The sequence below is a fragment of the Canis lupus genome, chromosome 11, assembly GCF_003254725.2.
Source record: "Canis lupus dingo isolate Sandy chromosome 11, ASM325472v2, whole genome shotgun sequence".
In the NCBI taxonomy this organism is placed as follows: Eukaryota; Metazoa; Chordata; class Mammalia; order Carnivora; family Canidae; genus Canis; species Canis lupus.
In genome coordinates this window covers 35,503,835-35,522,687 of record NC_064253.1, presented here as the reverse complement: position 1 = coordinate 35,522,687, position 18,853 = coordinate 35,503,835, and the positions used below count along the sequence as shown (strand labels likewise).

General features: G+C 35.1%; 1 protein-coding gene across 11 annotated transcripts in view; it reads right to left on the bottom strand.

Moving 5' to 3' along the window:
• CCDC171 (coiled-coil domain containing 171) overlaps positions 1-18,853 on the bottom strand; it is a 322,836-nt gene that overhangs the window by 45,468 nt on the left and 258,515 nt on the right. For 10 of the 11 annotated variants that reach the window (XM_025431987.3, XM_025431986.3, XM_025431994.3 and 7 more), the window contains one exon: positions 13,274-13,426. In XM_025431987.3, the coding sequence (XP_025287772.3) occupies positions 13,274-13,426 (153 nt within the window). Of the gene's footprint in view, positions 1-11,881; positions 11,968-13,273; positions 13,427-18,853 lie in introns of all 11 variants that reach the window. The other variant, XM_025431993.3, reaches the window with a different exon arrangement.

The following is an 18,853-nucleotide window of genomic DNA, read 5'->3' as shown; positions in this document are numbered from 1 at the left end:
ATTGGGTGGTTAAACCAACATGCTGGATTTGAAATAAAACTGAATTAAAGGAATTAAAATTAATTCTTATGTCAGTCAACCCTTTTAAAAATACTATTCAAAACTTACTGTTTTTACATAGAGAACTTCCCTGTTCTTGATAGGGGGGTGCAAAGCTAACTATCTCCTTAATGACCACTAATGGCGCTGCAGTTGAAATGGTGCATCAAACAACATTTTGCATAAAAATGTGTTGCTTCTGGCAACTTTTCTGCCCTAAATAAAAAGTTGTCAAGCAGGGTGACTTTAGTGGTACAGAGTTTTAAAATGGTGGATGCCGTCCAAGGTTAGCTAGTAACGGCTGACATGCCCTGGAATCTTGAGGCCTGAATCAACATTGTTTTCACAGCTGTAATTAAGCCACCTAATCAGAAGCACATTTTGACGGGACAGTTTCTGCAAGCCAGACATTACAATTTCTTATGCCTGGAGCGCAGTGGCTCATGAGAGGTCCTCGTTTAATTTCAGGTTAAAAGGGGGGGGGGGGGGCAGTAAAATAAAAAGGTTTTTTTTTGTTTTTTTTTTTTTTAAGCAACATACAACTGTTGAAATGAAGCAGGCCTATGTGTTCATGCCTTGACCAGCCTTGCATCCCTCCCTCCTCTGGCTCTCTGCTGAGTCCCCCAACTCTCAAGTGGCAGCTGCACACAGTGAGATGAAGGGTCTCTGCCAAGATCAACAGATGAGCTGGTCTAAACTGGCTCTCTGTGTGTTCTGATTGTAAATTGTGCTGGTGATGATTAGAGAACTCTAACACAGGATGTCGACTCTTAAAACTGTCCAGAGAAAATAATTTTTTTAAGTTCAGGAAAATTTTTTTTACTTTTTTTGTGGCTTGGTGCATAGTGTTGTGTCTATAAATTTCATACGATTCAAATGAATTCACTCAAATTAAGCAACTCTTATTAAAAAAAAAAAAAAGAAAAAAAGAACGACATGGCTTGGCTCAGAGCAGGGACCTTCATCTCAGGCTGTTTATATAACAGGGCGGTGGAGTGTGGTTCTCCACGGGCACACCAGTCATGTGCTTCTACCACCTGCCAATTGAAGATGTTCCTGAAATGATGAAAATCTCAGATGCAATACTCACATCTTATCCAGTAACTATCTATCGATGTCTTTAAAAAGCTAAATTGCCAGCTAAAGCTGTTTTCTACAATGTTGTGGCATTCTGCAACATTTAAACTTTCAACCCCAGAGGCCATTGTAAAACTATCAATATGAAGGCACTAGTCACTGGAGTCTGATTACATTTAGTTCTGCATTTTAATTACATATGGATTCTATTAACCAAACCTTTTGCCTTATAGGCAACATTTTAATCAAATTACTATAATTTTCAAATATGTTACAATAGTTTGACGAGTTAAAAGTTCACATTCCTAACATATTAAATATCAAAAAACTTTGCATGAAAAAAAGGAAATACTCCTTACAAATACGCTAATACATTTTCAGATTACTTTGGGGACTTTTTGACTACCTTGTTACAAGTTATATTGTGAGATTTATATAACTGGTATACATTTATAAATGGGTTATTGGTGCTGAATGCAACCTAACTCAAAACATAATTATGTTATAAATTTAGAAACATGCATTCATTTGATTTTTGTTAATTGAAGCAAGAACTGAAACATAGTTAGAATCTAAATATTCAAAAATCAGTATTTGTAACTTCAACTGAAGAATTTTAGAGCTGAGAGGGAATTGAGATTTTATCTAGCTGAAATCCTCCATTTTAAAGCCAGGAAAAACCAAGACCAAGGAGACTGTATGATTTATTTCCAAAAGCTCTGTGGTGAGTTGATAACAAAGGTTGTTCAAGAACCATATTTCCTCTGATTCTCTGTCAAGCTACTTTCCAGCACAATACATTGCCATTCTGTTTAAGCAACAATCATGCTGCCCATCCATACCACCCAAGACCTAAAAGAAATACTTTTTTAATGTGGTAAAACACATACAACATAAAATTTACTACTGTAACCATTTTAAAGTCTACAATTCAGTGCCATCAAGTATATTTAGCATTGTGTGACCATCACCACCTCTTAGCTCTAGAACTTTTCCATCACCCCAAAGGAAACCCCATTCCCATTAAACAGTCATTCTCCAATTCCTTCCTCCTCCTTCCCCTGTCAACCACTAATCTGCATAGAGAAAGAACATGCCTGTTTATATAAATGGAATTCTACAATATGTAATCTTTTGTGTTTGGCCTTTTCTCATTTAGTATAATGTTTTCAAAGTACATCAGTGTTGTGACATGTATCAGTACTTCATTCCTCTTTACAGCTAAATAATAGTCTATTGTCTGGATAGACCACATTTGTTCATCCATTCATCGATCGATGGACATTTGGGTTATTTCCATCTTTTAGCTATTATGGATAGTGCTGTTAAGAACATTCACTATTTCCCTTTCTTTTTAAATGGTATTCTTTATCAGTGAAAGTGATATCACGTTGTGATCTTAATTTGCATTTCCCCACCGACTAATGACAATGAGTATCTTTGCCTATGTGTTTGTTGGTCATTTGTATACCCTTTTGGATAAGTGTCTATTCAAGTCTTTTGCCCATTCTAAAATTTAGGTTATTTGCCCTTTCTTTGTTGTTGAGTTCCTTACATATTAGATCCAAATTAGATATATGATTATAAACATTTCCTCCCATTCTGTGAGATGTTCCCTTTCATGTTGATTAAATCCTATTTGTCTATTTTTTCTTTTGTCATTTATGCTATTGGTATCATATCTAAGAATCCATTGCCAACCTTAGGCTCATAATTTATCTCTCTGTTTTTTACTAAAAATTTTAGCTTTTCTATTTAGCTCTCTGATCCATTTTGAGATAATTTTCATAGATGGTATGAGGTAAAGGTTTAAAGAAATATGTTTTAGGGCAGCCCAGGTGGCTCAGCGGTTTAGCTCTGCCTTTGGTCCAGGGCGTGATCCTGGAGACGCAGGATCGAGTCCCGCGTCGGGCTTCCTGCATGGAGCCTGCTTCTCCCTCTGCCTGTGTCTCTGCCTCTCTGTCTGTCTCTCTCTCATGAATAAATAAATGAAATCTTTTTTTAAAAAAAAGAAAAGAAATATGTTTTATAAAATAAGCTTTCTCCTTCTGAAATAAATGTTTCATACTCTTACTTTCGGCTGGACTCAGACACAGTTAATTTTAATTTGGTATACCACCTTTATCAACAAACATTTACTGAGTATACATCATGTGAGAAAAAGGTATTAAACTGGTCAATTTCTGTCTATATGGGTAAACATACAGAAGCAGGGGTCTCAAAAAAATCTGACAAAGTTTAAAATTATTTAAATGGTATGCTGAAAAGAATGTTCTTTGTCACAGATAACTTTGGGTCTTTTTTTTTTTGTTTGTGAATAGAAGAAATGTACAATTTATATTATTTGAAAGTATCTACTTAAAATTTTATCATAGATATAATAATTGTAAATTATTCTATTCATTCTCATTAAGTGTTTGCTAGAGAAGCATACAAAACATAGTTTGATAAGAATTAATTTCAGAAAATTTTGTGTGGGAAAAATGAGGGGGGTAGGAATTATGGTTTGTGCAAAGTATGTAAGTTCCATAACAAATATGTATTGAATAAACATTACTGAAGGAATATTCTTCCAATTATTTAAATTCAAATCAACCAGCACTTACTAAAGTCAGATCATTATAATGAATTTTAAAAAATAAGTAAGACATGACCTCACAGACACACAATATAGTAATACATACACAACTAATTGATTACATAAGCCAGAGTACTATATAGTGCTCAGACAGGTAAATGCAGTGATAAATGAGCATAACAAAGGGAACTCTTACTTCTGCCAACTGGGAGATGAACTGAAAGCCAGATGGAGTCAGCATTTACCTGAATGTCAATGATAAAGAATTTTTACTTTATCATGAAGAAAGTTTAGAGCCAAAATGTTGTGAGTCAAGCTATGGCCTGCCCATATCTGTGTGTGATAAAGATAACCTCTGGCACTAATGTGGCAGACAAGATGGAAGAGGAAAAGCACATATGGGGAAATTCATTGGAAGACCATTCCAATAACCCAAGGAAAAGTTTCTGTGATCACAATGGTAGAAAGGTGAGGATGGATCTAGGAGATTTGTGGTGGTAGAAAGAGTGAGACTTAGCACACGCTTAAATATTGGTGGTGGATAGAAGTGGGACAAATGTTAAGGCTTCTGCTTTGGGCTGCAAGGTAGATAGTTAGGTCAGAGATAAGGAAAATGGGGAATGGAGAATTTGGGAGGATGGGGAGTGGCAGAGTTGAAGAGCATGTTCAGTTTGGGACCTCCACGAGTCTGAGCTGTTTGCAGAAAACTGAAGTGGAGATTTCTGAAAATCTAAACAGGCAGTAAAGCCCTCAAAGAACCCAATTTAAAAAGAAAGATAAAAGTGTAAGAGAGAGAAAAACCTTAAGCATATTTACTTGCTGCTACTCTTTGAACAACCACTATAAATAGAGTATTAGACTGTCGAACTACCATCTGTATTTTCTACAGCCTAATCACTGATTAAAGACAATGGTCTGAGTCTGAAACTTTCATTCCTGCTGCTCTATGCTCCACTCTCACAGTATTTCATCACTGAGGAATAGAACTATATAAAATATGTTATATTTATTATAGAGAAATGTGTTTTTATATCTATACTCATATAAAATCTAATATATCTAACAAAAAGGTCTACATATTATTACAGACATATAAATTATATATTCATATAATTAAGTATATTTATATATGAATACACATCTAAAATTTAGGATATCATGCCCTTATAGTCACTATCCAGACATCAGTAGTCATGAAAGTAGCTCCTTTAAAACTGCATCATACAAAAAAAAAACTAAAAGACTAGAAACAGGTATATGGCCAGTGGAATATGCATTATTACCTTCAGTTCCCTATTTACTACACCAACCAAAGCTTGAGTTTCTAGAATATGAGAAACATTTAAAAGTTTGGAAATGTATGTCAAGAATCAAAGGAAAATGTCTGCATGTTGATAGGGCTATCTCATCTTTTGATATTGTCTGTTTCCCTTACTTAGCTCTGTTAGTATCCAGAGGCCAGAGCTGAAGCTTGGATAAAAATATGGGAAGATTTAATGAGCATCTAAGTAAGCAGTATTTAGCAAAAGGGTTAAAATGAGTGTTGTTATGGCATCAAATGTCAGTGACTTCTGAGAATAACTAGAAAAATGAAATTTGGAGTTGGGAAAAGTAATTACATAAAGCAAAGGCAGTAGATGTTTGCAATGTAGTTGTGGCATACATCCCAGTCAGCAAGCCCAGCCAGCTGAGAATCACACTCATGGCCACACGGATCCGGCTCCTCCTCCATCTCCTCTCTCCCAATTCTCCGTTTCATTGGCTCTGCTCCAGTCACACAGACAGCCTTCCATTCCTTAGCATCCCCTGCTTTCTCCTGTCAACTCCTAACTTTTTAATTAAGTTTTTAATTTAAATTCCAGTGTAGTTAACAGAGTGTTATATTAGTTTCAGGTGTACAACAGAGTGATTCAACAGTTCTATACATCATTCAGTGCTCATTATAAGTTCATTCTTAAACCCCCCCCCCCCCCACCTATTTCACCCATCCCCTCCACCTACCTACCTCTGGTAACCATCAGTTTGTCCTCTATAGTTAAGAGTCTGGTTTGGTTTGTCTCTTTTTTTGTCTTTGTTTTGCTTCTTAAATTTCACATAAATCATATGGTATTCATCTTTCTCTGACTTACCAGGTTTAGCATTATATTCTCTCCAGGTCTATCTATGTTGTCACAAATGAAAAGATTTCATTCTTTTTATGGCTGAGTAATATTCCATCATATATACATACTGCATCTTCTTTATCCATTCATTTATCATTGGAAAAAATGGGCTACTTCCATAGTTTGGCTATACTAAATAATGCTGCAATAAACATAGGGGTATGCTGCATATACCCTTCTAAATTAGTGTTTTCATATTCTTTGGGTGAATGCCCACTAGTGCAAATACTGGATCCTAGGGTGATTCTATTTTTAGAACCTTTTAAGGAAGCTCCAGAGTGGAGCTTGTTGTTTTGTTTTGTTTTGTTTTTTTCCAGAGTAGCTGCACCAGGTTGCATTCCCACCAAGAGTGCATGAGGGTTCCTTTTCCCCTACATCCCCTTACCAACACTTGTTGTTTCTTGTATTTTTTATTTTAGCCATTCTGCGGTGTCCTACTATCTAGTCTTCATGTTATTTATTTATTATTTATTTATTTAATTTATTTTTTAAGGTTTTATTTATTTATTCATGAAAGACACACAGAAATAGAGAGAGGCAGAGACACAGGCAGAGGGAGAAGCAGGCTTCATGCCAGGAGCCTGATGTGGGACTCGATCCCAGGACTCCAGGATCACGCCCTGAGCTGAAGGCAGGCGCTAAACTGCTGAGCCACCCAGGGATCCCCTAGTCTTCGTTTCTAACTAAAATTTCTATTCCTCAGGTAGGTTCTGTGCACTCATAGCCCTCTGCAATTCGACTTCAACATCATTCTAATTATTTGTAACACAGTATATTTTCCATTGCATTTAAAGTGCCATGATGGTAGAGATTTGTCTTAATCCACCCTTCATTCTTATAAGAAAACACTGGACAAGAAGTTGAAGCCTTGGATTCTAATCTGTTGGATTCTGACTAAAAATCTGGCAGCAAGACTCCAGAATCTATACTTTACTGCACTGTACAGTCTCTTTCACTGCACTGTACAGTCTCTTTCACATTAAGTCATGGCTTATAGCTCAATTAAAAATATTTTTCTTAAATAGTTAAAAATCTCAATAATAAACATCTTGAATCATCTGTGATAAAGTGAAAGTTTACAAAAGCAACTTAACTACAGTAAGTTACTTAAATTGTCAGTTTCTTGATCCACACAACACTAATACTGACAAATAATCCTTTCTCTCTCAAGAAAATGTAATGAAAACAAATGTGACAACATATTGCATGAAAACATAAGAGACAGGGGATTCTTATTTTTTATTTTTATCTTAACTGAACCAAAATATCTAAATCTTGGGCTTTTATTAGCAATATAATAGCATTTGACAACTGTCAAATCTGACATAATCTGAACAATATACAAATATATCTTCCCTGCAAAGATATTAAGTGGAATGTTCCCCTGATTTGGAATTTGTTATTTTCTCATAAAGAAAATACTATAGGGGTGGCTGGGTGGTGCAGTCGGTTAAGTGGTCAACTCTTGGTTTCGGCTAAGGTTGTGATCTCAGGGTCATGGGATCAAGCCCTATGTCAGGCTCGGCACAGAGTCTGCTTAGGGGTCTCTCTCCCTCTTCCCCTCCCCCCTCCCACATACTCTATTTTCTCTTTCTCTCTCAAATAAATAAATAAATAAATCTTTTTTAAAAGTGCTGCAGAGGGATCCCTGGGTGGCGCAGCGGTTTGGCGCCTGCCTTTGGCCCAGGGCGCGATCCTGGAGACCCGGGATCGAATCCCACATCAGGCTCCTGGTGCATGGAGCCTGCTTCTCCCTCTGCCTATGTCTCTGCCTCTCTCTCTCTCTCTCTCTGTGACTATCATAAATAAATAAAAATTAAAAAAAAAATAAATAAAAGTGCTGCAGAATTAAAAACGTACTGCTTAAACACAGTGGAAATGAGGCAAATCAATACTGTAGCTTGCAGCATCATAACTCACAGCAAAGTATTTGGGTTTTGCATTTTATGTTTCACAGATTGAAATATGCGTTTCTCCCCAGCTGTGGGTGTGCCTGTCTCTAAATACCCACAAGTAATTGGTTCTGACTGCTGCCCTGTTCTCTACTGGGCTGTCTGTGACTCAAAAGCTCTTTACTCGAAGCCCTTTCTGGTTACTATTACTCAAGATAAAAGCTCTAGAGCAGCCTAAGTTAAGAGGTCAAAGGCCAACATACTGAAAATGTTAAAATACTAGCAAGTATACAATTGATAAGAATTCATCACATTAAGTCACATTAATGCTGGAGATGCACTCCAGCATTATTATTATTTGTTGCTGAACAAAAAATGAAAATATAACCTTAAGAAGGATAAAGTTTTTAAAGATGACTATGCATGTCTACAATATGATCAATCTCTTTCTATGCATTACAACACCATGTTATATTAAGTTTTTTATTAAGAATGAATATTTATTTTTCATTCTTATATAGTGAAATGGCTGGAAAAGATGGTTAATGAACATATACTGACTGCCTTCCATTCACTAAATAAGTGATAACAGCAACTATCATTAATAACTATGCTTAATGTACACTAAAAGTACTGTTTTAAAGGTTTAGTTCTTTTGCCTATTCATCAAAAGATTTCCTCATGGTTACATATATTTTTTTAAAGCTATATGTATAAGCTTAGCTGTGAGAAACATACATAACTATCAGAAAATGTTTTTATTTGATTTATTAAATAAAACTTATTGCAAAATTTATTGAGCTTCTACTAGTAAGCCAGACAAATCTTTAATCCTTAAACCCAATCTTACAATGCAGGTACTAGTCTCTACACATTACAAATACAGAAACTGATGCTTAGAGTATTGTATGGATTAAAAAAAAAAAAAAAACTGCCACAATGCACATTCAGGCCTGCTTGACTGTAAAATCTTAGATGAGGTCCCGTGAGGAGGAGGTGATGTCAAGTTGGGTGGGTATCAGAAGAGACAGCTAGGTCATCTGGGGGCCCAGAAATAGAGTTTTGAGAATGGCCTAAATAGCAAATACTAGAGGGACCAAACAAGAACATCTATAGCAAAAGGGCCAAAGGTAGAATCAAATCAGATGATAGAGTACAAGGCAAGGATTGGATGGTGCAAAAATAGATTGGGAACACATGAAGATGGGGTTTGGAGTGATTACTGCAAGCAGTCTTGGGCTTCAGTGGATATAGGCTGATTGGGTGGGTTGGCTGTCTTTAATTGAGAGAGGGCTAGGAGCTAAAGCAACAATATATTTTCTATTATACAAAAAAAAATACCTCTTACATCATTTAATTCATTAAACACATGTATTATCCATAAGGCCTATTCCTCAAATCAAAAGAAAATAATTTTTATTGGTCTTCCACCTTAACATGGTGTCAAATTGCTACACATTCTTCAAAGGCTCCTACAAACATCTCATCTTTTACTGACGTTAGGCAGAATGAATGCCTCCTTCGTCTCTGCTCCCCAGACTTTACACATGCCAATTTTTGTGATTTGCTTATGTGTTTGTTTCCCTTGTTGGAAGAGGAGTTTTGCATGTCTGAGCAAGTCTCCTCTTCTTTAAAGTTTTGCAATGCCTTTCCCCTTGCTCTTAAAATAAGGATGACAAACTCAATGACCCTGAAAAGTCTTTGCTGATACCTTAGTCTAAAGTAAGCTTGTTTAAAAACTCTTATATGCTTCAATTCTTTTCTTTCAGAGCACTTAACCTGGTTAGTAATTACACATTACTGTGATTATATGAAAATAATTTCTTACTATTAGATTGTAAGCTCACAAGAGCAAGGATTGTCTGTTTTGGTTCACACAATATCCCTCAGACTAGAATCGTGCCTGCTCTAGAGTAGATGCCAAATAAATATTGAACTAATGGATAAAGAAAAGAATTGAGAAGCAATAATACAAAGAAAGCAGAGCTCAAGTAAGTAGAGGCCAAAGAAGCCAAAGAAGGAAAAGTCAATAACAAGTGAAACAAAGGAGGTTAGCATTTAAAGAAGAAAGTAGTTAAAAGCTTCATACGTTGCAGAAAGATTAAAAGCCATGAGAAGGAATTAATGGATGAGGAGCAAGCAGAAAATTATTTGTGACCTTTGAGAAAATAGTTTCAGTGGAATGATACTCAGGATCCAGATAGCAGCAAAGCTAAGGACTAAGTGGGAGCTGAGCATACAGAAGAAGCAAGTAGACAACTTTTCAAGAATGTGTCAATGAAAGAAGGGGAAACAGGCTGCAGAAAGTGCAGAGAGCTCAGTCACTGGAATATCCTGATGGCAATATACAAACTCAAGGCTACAGTAGGAGGCAGGACAAAATGACAGTGTTTGCAGCTGAAGATGGTAGGTTAGTAAATAATATTTTCCTGTGGTGCAATCCAATTACTTTCTATCAGGATGATGGTGATAAAAATAATAGCTAACTTTTTGTTGTTGTGGTACTGACTACTCACTAGGTGCAAAGCAAAGTCCAAAGTGCTTTAACACTTCTCCTAGAGCTCCCAGCATCTCTGTTAGGGAATAGGATCATTACCCCATTTTATAGATGAAAACCCTACTTAAGCATACAATTAGTGATTGATAAAACTGGAATTAAATCCAGATTTATTGTCTTGTATGGAACACACTACTGATTCCTAATTCCCTTGCCTCATGACTCATTATAGCTAAGAGTGGCCATATGACCCACTTCCAGCCAACGAGATATAAGTGGAAATATGTTTGAAGCTTCCTTGGAAGGCTTTTCCTTTTTTAAATATATAAATACTTAAATATATTTATATATATTTAATATCTATTACCTATTAAATTTATATTAAAATTTATAAATATTTAAATAAATCTATATGAAATACATTTAAATTGTTTTTAAAGGAAAAGCCTTCCACGGCTTTATTATATACATAAAACAGATATTGCTGGGCCATCCCATTCTTGTGACTTAAATGTGATTATAAATCCTAGAGCTGGCTACTCTCTTATGATAATGAGGGAGTAGCAGAGAAATCACAGAGAAATTGAACCAATAGCCACAGGACAACAGCCACCTACACTTAGACTTGTTGCTATATGAGGAAAAAAAAAAAAAAACAAAGAACTTGGATTTTCTTAAGTCACATTAGTCAGTTTTTTTGTTATTTACACTTACTATATTCCTAATGGATATAATTCCAAAGCTCATGCTCCTATCCACCAAACTATATCACCTCACATCTATGAAATACAAAGACTGAGATTCTTCTACCCCCCTCAGAAAGTTCTTAAAGAGTTCAAGTTTGAAAATGCATACACAAATGTCTTGAAAAATAAAATTACTATACCAATTTATTACCTTTACAAAAATAGTAATTCTCAATTAAGGAAAGAGACCAGAGAGTAAACATTCTGGAGACACATGGAATTGGGCAGTGTTCTCCTAGAAGGACACATCATAACCTCCTGGGAGGTTTTTCACATTACACACACCCCTTTTGAGAATTACTGCCAGAGTGAACCACCTTTTGCAAATAAGATGGTGAGCATATCCTTAACAGATGTGTTCAGGAGGGGGAAAGGTCAAGGAGTAGAGTTTTATGATGACAGACAGTGAAGCATACTTTCATTAAGACATCAACAGCACAATAATTGATAAAAAAATTTTTTGAACTCAGGAGGAAAGAATCCCACCTCATCAAATGTGGACTTTCTTAAAATACAAGTAATTACTTTTATATGAATAACAGTAACAAAAAATAAATAATAGTATGACACAATCTAAACAATATAATGAAATACTAGCCAACAGGACCAGAGAGTTCACAAGGAGAAACACGAGTATGTTTCAGAGAAAGGCTAGAATGAATTCAAAATATTTGATTTTTTTAAATAAGTTTCCTCTCAAAAAAAAAATAAGTTTCCTCTCATTTTAATTAATCTTGGTGGAGATCAAATTTATTACTCTCATTAAGAAATTACCAAAATCATTTTTTAAAAAATTGAACTCAACAACTCAGGTCCCAAATAATTGGTTTGGTCATTTTTTGGATGATGTGCTAGTATTTTCACTTACAAAACATTAGTTAAACACCTACCCTGGGCAAGACTGTTCTTGCCTCTAGAGCACATTCACAGCAGAGAAGAAATACCCCAAATTGCTTGTCTCTATGGAACTTATAGTCTGTGAGAGTAGGGAACAAACAATAAGTAAATAAATAAAATGCAATTTATGTCAATCAAGAATAAGCACTATGGTGAAATAAAGCAAAGAAGGTGTAAGATAGAAGGCAGTATGGGGTGAGAATGAGAGAGTTTGGGGATGGGGGATAGTTGGTAGCTGCAATTTTATTTTATTTTTTAAAAATATTTTTTAAGATTTTTTAAAATTTATTTATTCATAGAGACACACACAGAGAGAGAGAGAGAGAGAGAGAGAGGAGAGGGGTGCAGAGACACAGGCAGAGGGAGAAGGAGGCTCCATACAGGGAGCCCAATGCAGGACTTGATCCCAGGTCTCCAGGATCACACCCCAGGCTGCAGATGGCGCTAAACCGCTGCACCACCGGGGCTGCCCCGTAGCTGCAATTTTAAACGCTAGGGTCATGAAGGTTTTACTGGGATGCAGACACTTGGCCTAAGATTTGACAGAGCTGAAGAACTAACCCATAGCCATGCAGCTATTTGTTTTAATGCTAACTCTTTTTCTGTTGAATACATCATTGGAAAAGGGTTAATAGTCAAATGGCAAAACAATACTGTTTTTCCTTACAAGTCACCCTGAGCCATTCTAATCAAACCAAAAAAGGAAAAAAGGCATTCTAGTGACTGGTAACCTTCTGAATCTCACTATTGATATATTTGCCTTTGGAGGAAAAAGTTTTAAATGTTTATTTTATTCCTTTATTCATTTTCTGATACTCCCCAAACACATTATTTCAAATGTAGGAAATTTTGTTTAGTCTTAAATGAGCCCAAATTTCATCACGGGCTAAAATTTTAAGACATAAAATGACTGCTGAAACTGAATTTTAATCATATAGATGAATCACAACATGCATCTTTAGCTAGGCATGTATTATGGATAAGTCAAGTTTTCTACAGAGAATAATCACATGTTCTAATTACCATTTTGGTTATACGCATAATTAATAATATTCTGTCTTAATGGGACACACTGAATCTTCAGACAGTTGCAAGCTCTAACTATGCATACTGCCAAATCCAACTGTCAGCTGCACTGCCAAACACAAAGGAATCTTGATGTAGTGTTTTAGCATTGGTAACAGTATGCATATATTTATACATGATACAATGGAAAAATTAATTGCCTTTCTCTCCTCAAAATTTTCTCCACATTAACAATTTTACATTGCTTGATTGATCATTTACACTAAATTATATATATTGGCGGGTGATCTTATGCACAATAAAACCATGAATGTAACTCTGACCTAAGACACAAAGAAAAACAATGTTGAAAGACTTACTGATTGCAAACTTTCATTTTCACGTAAACAAGCAGTGTGAAGTTCTGATTTCAACGTTGCAATGTGACTTCGATGAGATGTCATTTCCTTCTCTAATGTAGCAATTCTAGCACTTGCAAGCTGGTAGACATCCATGAAACTTTTAATCATAGCCTTAAGAAATAAATAGAATGTCACATACAATTCAAATAAAGATGTCCCCAAAGAAGAATTTCCATAATTTGAAAGCAAAATCATTAAAATTTTAAAATAAACAACTTTTCATCTTTTTTTAAGATAATAAAGCTAAACCTCATGTTTTATATTGAGAACAGTGACTATTTTAAGAAAGTTTGGGAGAAAATAATTGAGACTTCTTTTCCAGAGTATATATTTAAATAAGATGTACTTTGATCTATTGTGTTTAAAATTTAGAATGCAATTTTTAGAGATGGCACACTTATTTTCTTTGTGAAGTTAAATTCAAGTTGTAATTTGACCTAAATTTCAATCTTAAGACACACACAGATGGATATATAAGCAAGATATTTCAAAATGAGCTGAGTTAGTAACATTTTCAATCCACCTAAAAAAAAACAAAAAACAAATGGTTTGAAACAAAATGAGCTGAAATAATGTAATTAAAGAGTAAATAATGTGATGATTCTTATATTGTAGAAAAAAGCGTAATTATATTCATTCTGTTTCTATAACAGAGGAATGTATTATACTATGTATACTAAAATAAATAACACAAGGAAGTGTGTGTAAGTTTTTTCCCCCCTTAAGAAATTATATTTGGGCAATTGTTAGACCTCTGTATTACAATTTAATCATACTTTATAGACTTTTTCTTCTAAAGCAATTAGTAGTGAATTTTAAGTCCAAGAACACTATCACACCTTTTTTAAAAAGCCTTTCAAAATACTTCCAATATAGTAAAAATCAAGTATCTCAAAGACATTCAAATATGTTATATTATTTATAAGAAAAAAAGTTCTAATCACAGCAACAAATTAGTAAAATGGTAGACAGTCTGAGAATTTCCAAATTATACTCAAGCAGAAGGGTCTGATTTGGAAAAGCTTTAAGAAACTAGATATTTGAGCAATTCTGAAAGCTCAAATAATGTGGTGATATACGCAACTGATAAATTATTGAACACTACATCTGAAGCTAATGATATACTATATGCTGGCTAATTGAATTTAAATTAAAAAATAATGTGGCGAACAAAAAGTAAGAAACAATGTACACAATGTCTGAGAAACAGTAGATTAACTATTTGTAAGTAAAAGTAAGAAAATTTGCATCTTTTCACCTAATAAATTCCTATTTGCCCTAAAATATTAAGCTCAGACACCATCTCTTTCAAGAAACCTCTTTTGAACCCAAAGGCACTGTTAACTTTTCTGCTAGCTCTTAATGCTTGCTTCTACTATAATGTGTATTACTTTAGCAGAAATGTATTAGTTTACATGTTTATCTTTACTAGACTGAGATGCTCCTTAGGTCAGACACCATGCCTAATCATCTCTGTAGCATCAGTGGCCCACAGTGAATGCTTCTTTGAATGAATGAATGAATGAATGAATGAATGAATGAATGAATGAATAAAAAACTGAAAAAGATTTTTAAAAACCCCACAAGTTGAAGCCATATGTTGGCATAAAATACCTTATAGGAAAATATGGAGATATTTAGTGAAATATAATCTTAACCCTCTAATGTATAAATTATTAACTATACTTTGTTCAAATAAAAAAAAAGAAGTAAAAGCACAGTTGTAGGCACAAAAGAATAGAACACACAAAAGAGAATTCTATTCCCCAACACTAAATGAGCATGGTACGACTTCGTATTTGGGAACATCTCTACCTTACTTTGAGTCATTTCAAGGTGAGTTTATAGCTAATACTAACACAAAACATTTCTCTGGGTTCCAAAAGTATGTAAAAATCAGGAACTCTAAAATCATATCTGCTTCTTCTATGCCAACTCTCTCTCTACTCTTATAAATTCATTTATCTTCACCATTGAGGTAGTGGACCAAGAATCATAAGTCTTATTTTTGTCCAGTCCTCACTCTGCCACTTACTTGGCTTTAGGCTATTGGGTAATGCCATGTCATCTCTCTGAGCTTCCATTCTCTCCCTTGATGAAATGGGAACAAGGGTCATCTTCTTGCCTACCTTCAAAACTGTTGTTAAGGCTCAGGTAATTAAAAATCTAAGACAAAGCCATTCTCTTAATCCTTCAACTCCATTCCATCTATATAAGAAAGCCCTCCAAAGGTGGGCACTTGACGGGATGAGCACTGGGTGTTATTCTATATGTTGGCAAATTGAACACCAATAAAAAATAAATTTATATAAAAAAAAGAAAGCCCTCCAAAAATGGTAAACTGAATTTCATTATAGTACTACTTTAGTTCTTTTTTTTTTTAAGATTTTATTTATTTATTCATGAGAGACAGAGAAAGAGAGAGGGAGAGAGGCAGAGACACAGCCAGAGGGAGAAGCAGGCTCCATTGCAGGGAGCCCAATGTGAGACTCAATCCTAGGTCTCCAGGATCAGGCCCTGGCTGAAGGCAGCGCTAAACCGCTGAGCCACCTGCGCTGCCCACTTTAGTTCTATTTTTAAATTCTCCACTAAGATCTTAATGAAACAATCTATGATAGGTGGTTTATATACATATGTTCTTGTTGTAGAAGGACCTAAAATGTGTAAAAGGTACAAAAACACACGAGTCCTTATTGAATAAAAAAAGGAAGTACTCTTCTATCAGCAATAGGCTCCTAGATTATGATTTCACTGTAAGCCACAATAAAATTGGCCTCTAATATTTAAAAATAAAAAGCTCAACATTTATAAAGTTCCTAAATTTAGAGAAATATATTTCATGAATTCTCATGTAGGTACTTTTTTTTTTTTTTTAAGATGTATTTATTTGACAGAGAGAGAGAGAGAGAGAGAGAGAACCAGCAGGGGGAGCAGCAGTGGGAGAGGGCGAAGCCGACTTCCCACTGAGCAGGGAGTCCAAAAGAGGGCTTGATCCCAGGACCCTGAGATCATAACCTGAGCTGAAGGCAGATGCTTAACCGAGTGAGCCACCCAGGTACCCATTTTCATGATACTCTTAAAGGTATAAATAATATAAACTATATTCCTTCAAACCTCCTTAAAAAAATATTTTGAGAAGTTACATCTAAATTTTTATATGGTGGATGGAACAAGAGTCATGATTACTTTGGCTCCTTCCTTGATCTACTTTTAATAACTAAATCCTAATATCCAGTGCAGTATTAAGAGAAACTACATATTACTTCCTTTAACACTAAAAACAGTATAATAACAATCTATTTTTTGCGTGGGATTTAGAATTAAATTTAAATTTAGCATTTAAAATCTTTTAAAGCAGTATTTCATTTGAGAGACGAAAGCAGATTTTTACAATGCTTATATATCTTTTCAGAGCAACAAGGAATAGTGGTAAATATAGCAAGAATGTCTCATGGTATAAATACTATACCATTGTATGGCGGGGGTGGGGGTTGTCAGTGAAATCGCAGTTATTCAAAGAAGTACCAGACGCTTTGAGGAATAAAAAATGTTAAGTTCCAATATTAAAAAGTGATTCAAACTATGTAACAAAGGATTCCAGTGAAAATCCAACTCTTTAATATAAAAGAAAGGTGTCAAGTTGGTAGAAGAGGAAATGATAGTCTGAATCAACTGAGAAGGGGAGAAGAGAGGGCACATCTAATGACTTTTGTATCAATCTCTCAAGTCTAACCCTTCACAACATACTTCTCTCTCCTATTAAAACATAACATCTTTTTTAAAAAAAATCACATCTTTTTATATGAGCAAACAACTACAGAACAGCATAATATTGTGTACAGCACGCTCAGCATTGGAGAACTTATCCCATGTCATCTTTGGCCATAGGGATTTTGACTGTACCATGCAGTGAGATATGTATCTCTGTGGGGTTTATCTGGTTACATGAGAAACAGAACAAAAGACAGTTTCTGGACAAGAATAGCCTTTTGTTTCAGAGATAATCTATAGTGTTTATAATCTACATAACAAGATGAGAGAATCCAAACAAAATTCCACATCCTATCCATTTTAAGGAAAAGTGTGTTTCACAATTCAAAAAATTCTGAGATATAAGGAGGTGACTGTCACTTCAGCATTAGAATATAACTTGTTAGGTACATATTATTATGTAATTTAGACTGACTTCGAAACCAGATTTCAGGAGAAATGCGATCCTTGGGAACCTGATGTCAGCAGGGGAAATTAGTGGAAAATGTTGTAAGGCCCAGATGACAAAAGAATAGATCTTTTACTTACATTTTTGGGTAAGTAATTCAGAAGCAAAAATCTCAGATATTTCACTTTAAATATACTATAAATATACTTCATGTCTATCGACTACATATCAACTAAAATATACCATCAGGGCAGCCCTGGTGGCTCAGCGGTTTAGCGCTGCCTTCAGCCCAGGTGGGGTCCTGGAGACCTGGGATTGAGTCCCATGTCGGGCTCCCTGCATGGAGCCTGCTTCTCCCTCTGCCTGTGTCTCTGCCTCACTCTCTCTCTCTCTCTCTCTGTGTCTCTCATGAATAAATAAAATCTTTAAAAATAAAAATATACCATGCAATATGGATATACCAAATATGTGAAATATAATAAATCCCCACAAAATGGAGATAATAATTCCTATCTTTACAAAGATTTGCGAGGATTAGATGAGTATTAAAACCTGAAAAGACCTTACCTATCTGAAACATAGTAAACTCTCAAGTAAATGTTGGCTCTAGTAATGATCATGGGATCAAATTAGGAAAATTATTAACTCATAAAACAAAGATTCAATATTTCTTTTTTTAAAGATTTATTCATTTATTTTTAGGAGGTAGGGGGAGAGGGAGAGAGACAGAGCAGACTCCCCCACCCAAAACACACACACACACACACACACACACACACACACACACACACACACTGAGTACAGAGCCCAACTTGGAGATTTGGACTCAGGGCTCGATCCCATGACCCTGAGATTATGACCTGAGCCACAACCAAATGTCAGACACATACCTACTGTTCCATCCAGATGTCCCAAAGGTTCAATATTTCTGAGGAGGATTATTAGACATAATGTAAATGCTTTAAATATTTGATATTCTATACATATTGAAATATTAAAGCTCTTTCAAACATAAATAATTTTAGAGGCCAATGAATATTTACTTCCTAGCAACTTTCTAAAACCTTCCATTGAAAATAAAATAGTTCTATTTATGATGCCCCTTTTTCAAAAGTTTTTATTTAAGTTACAGTTAGTTAACACCATGTCATACTAGTTTCTGGTGTACAATATAGAGATTCAGCACTTCCATACATCACAAGTGTACTCCTCAATCCTCATCATGGATTTCACTCATTGCCCCACCCATGTCCCCTCTGGTAACCATTAATTTGTTTTCTAGAGTTAAGAGTCTCTTTCTTGGTTTGCCTCCCTCTCTCTTTTTTGTTTCCTCTGCTTGTTTGTGATATTTCTTAAATTCCATATATGAGTGATATATG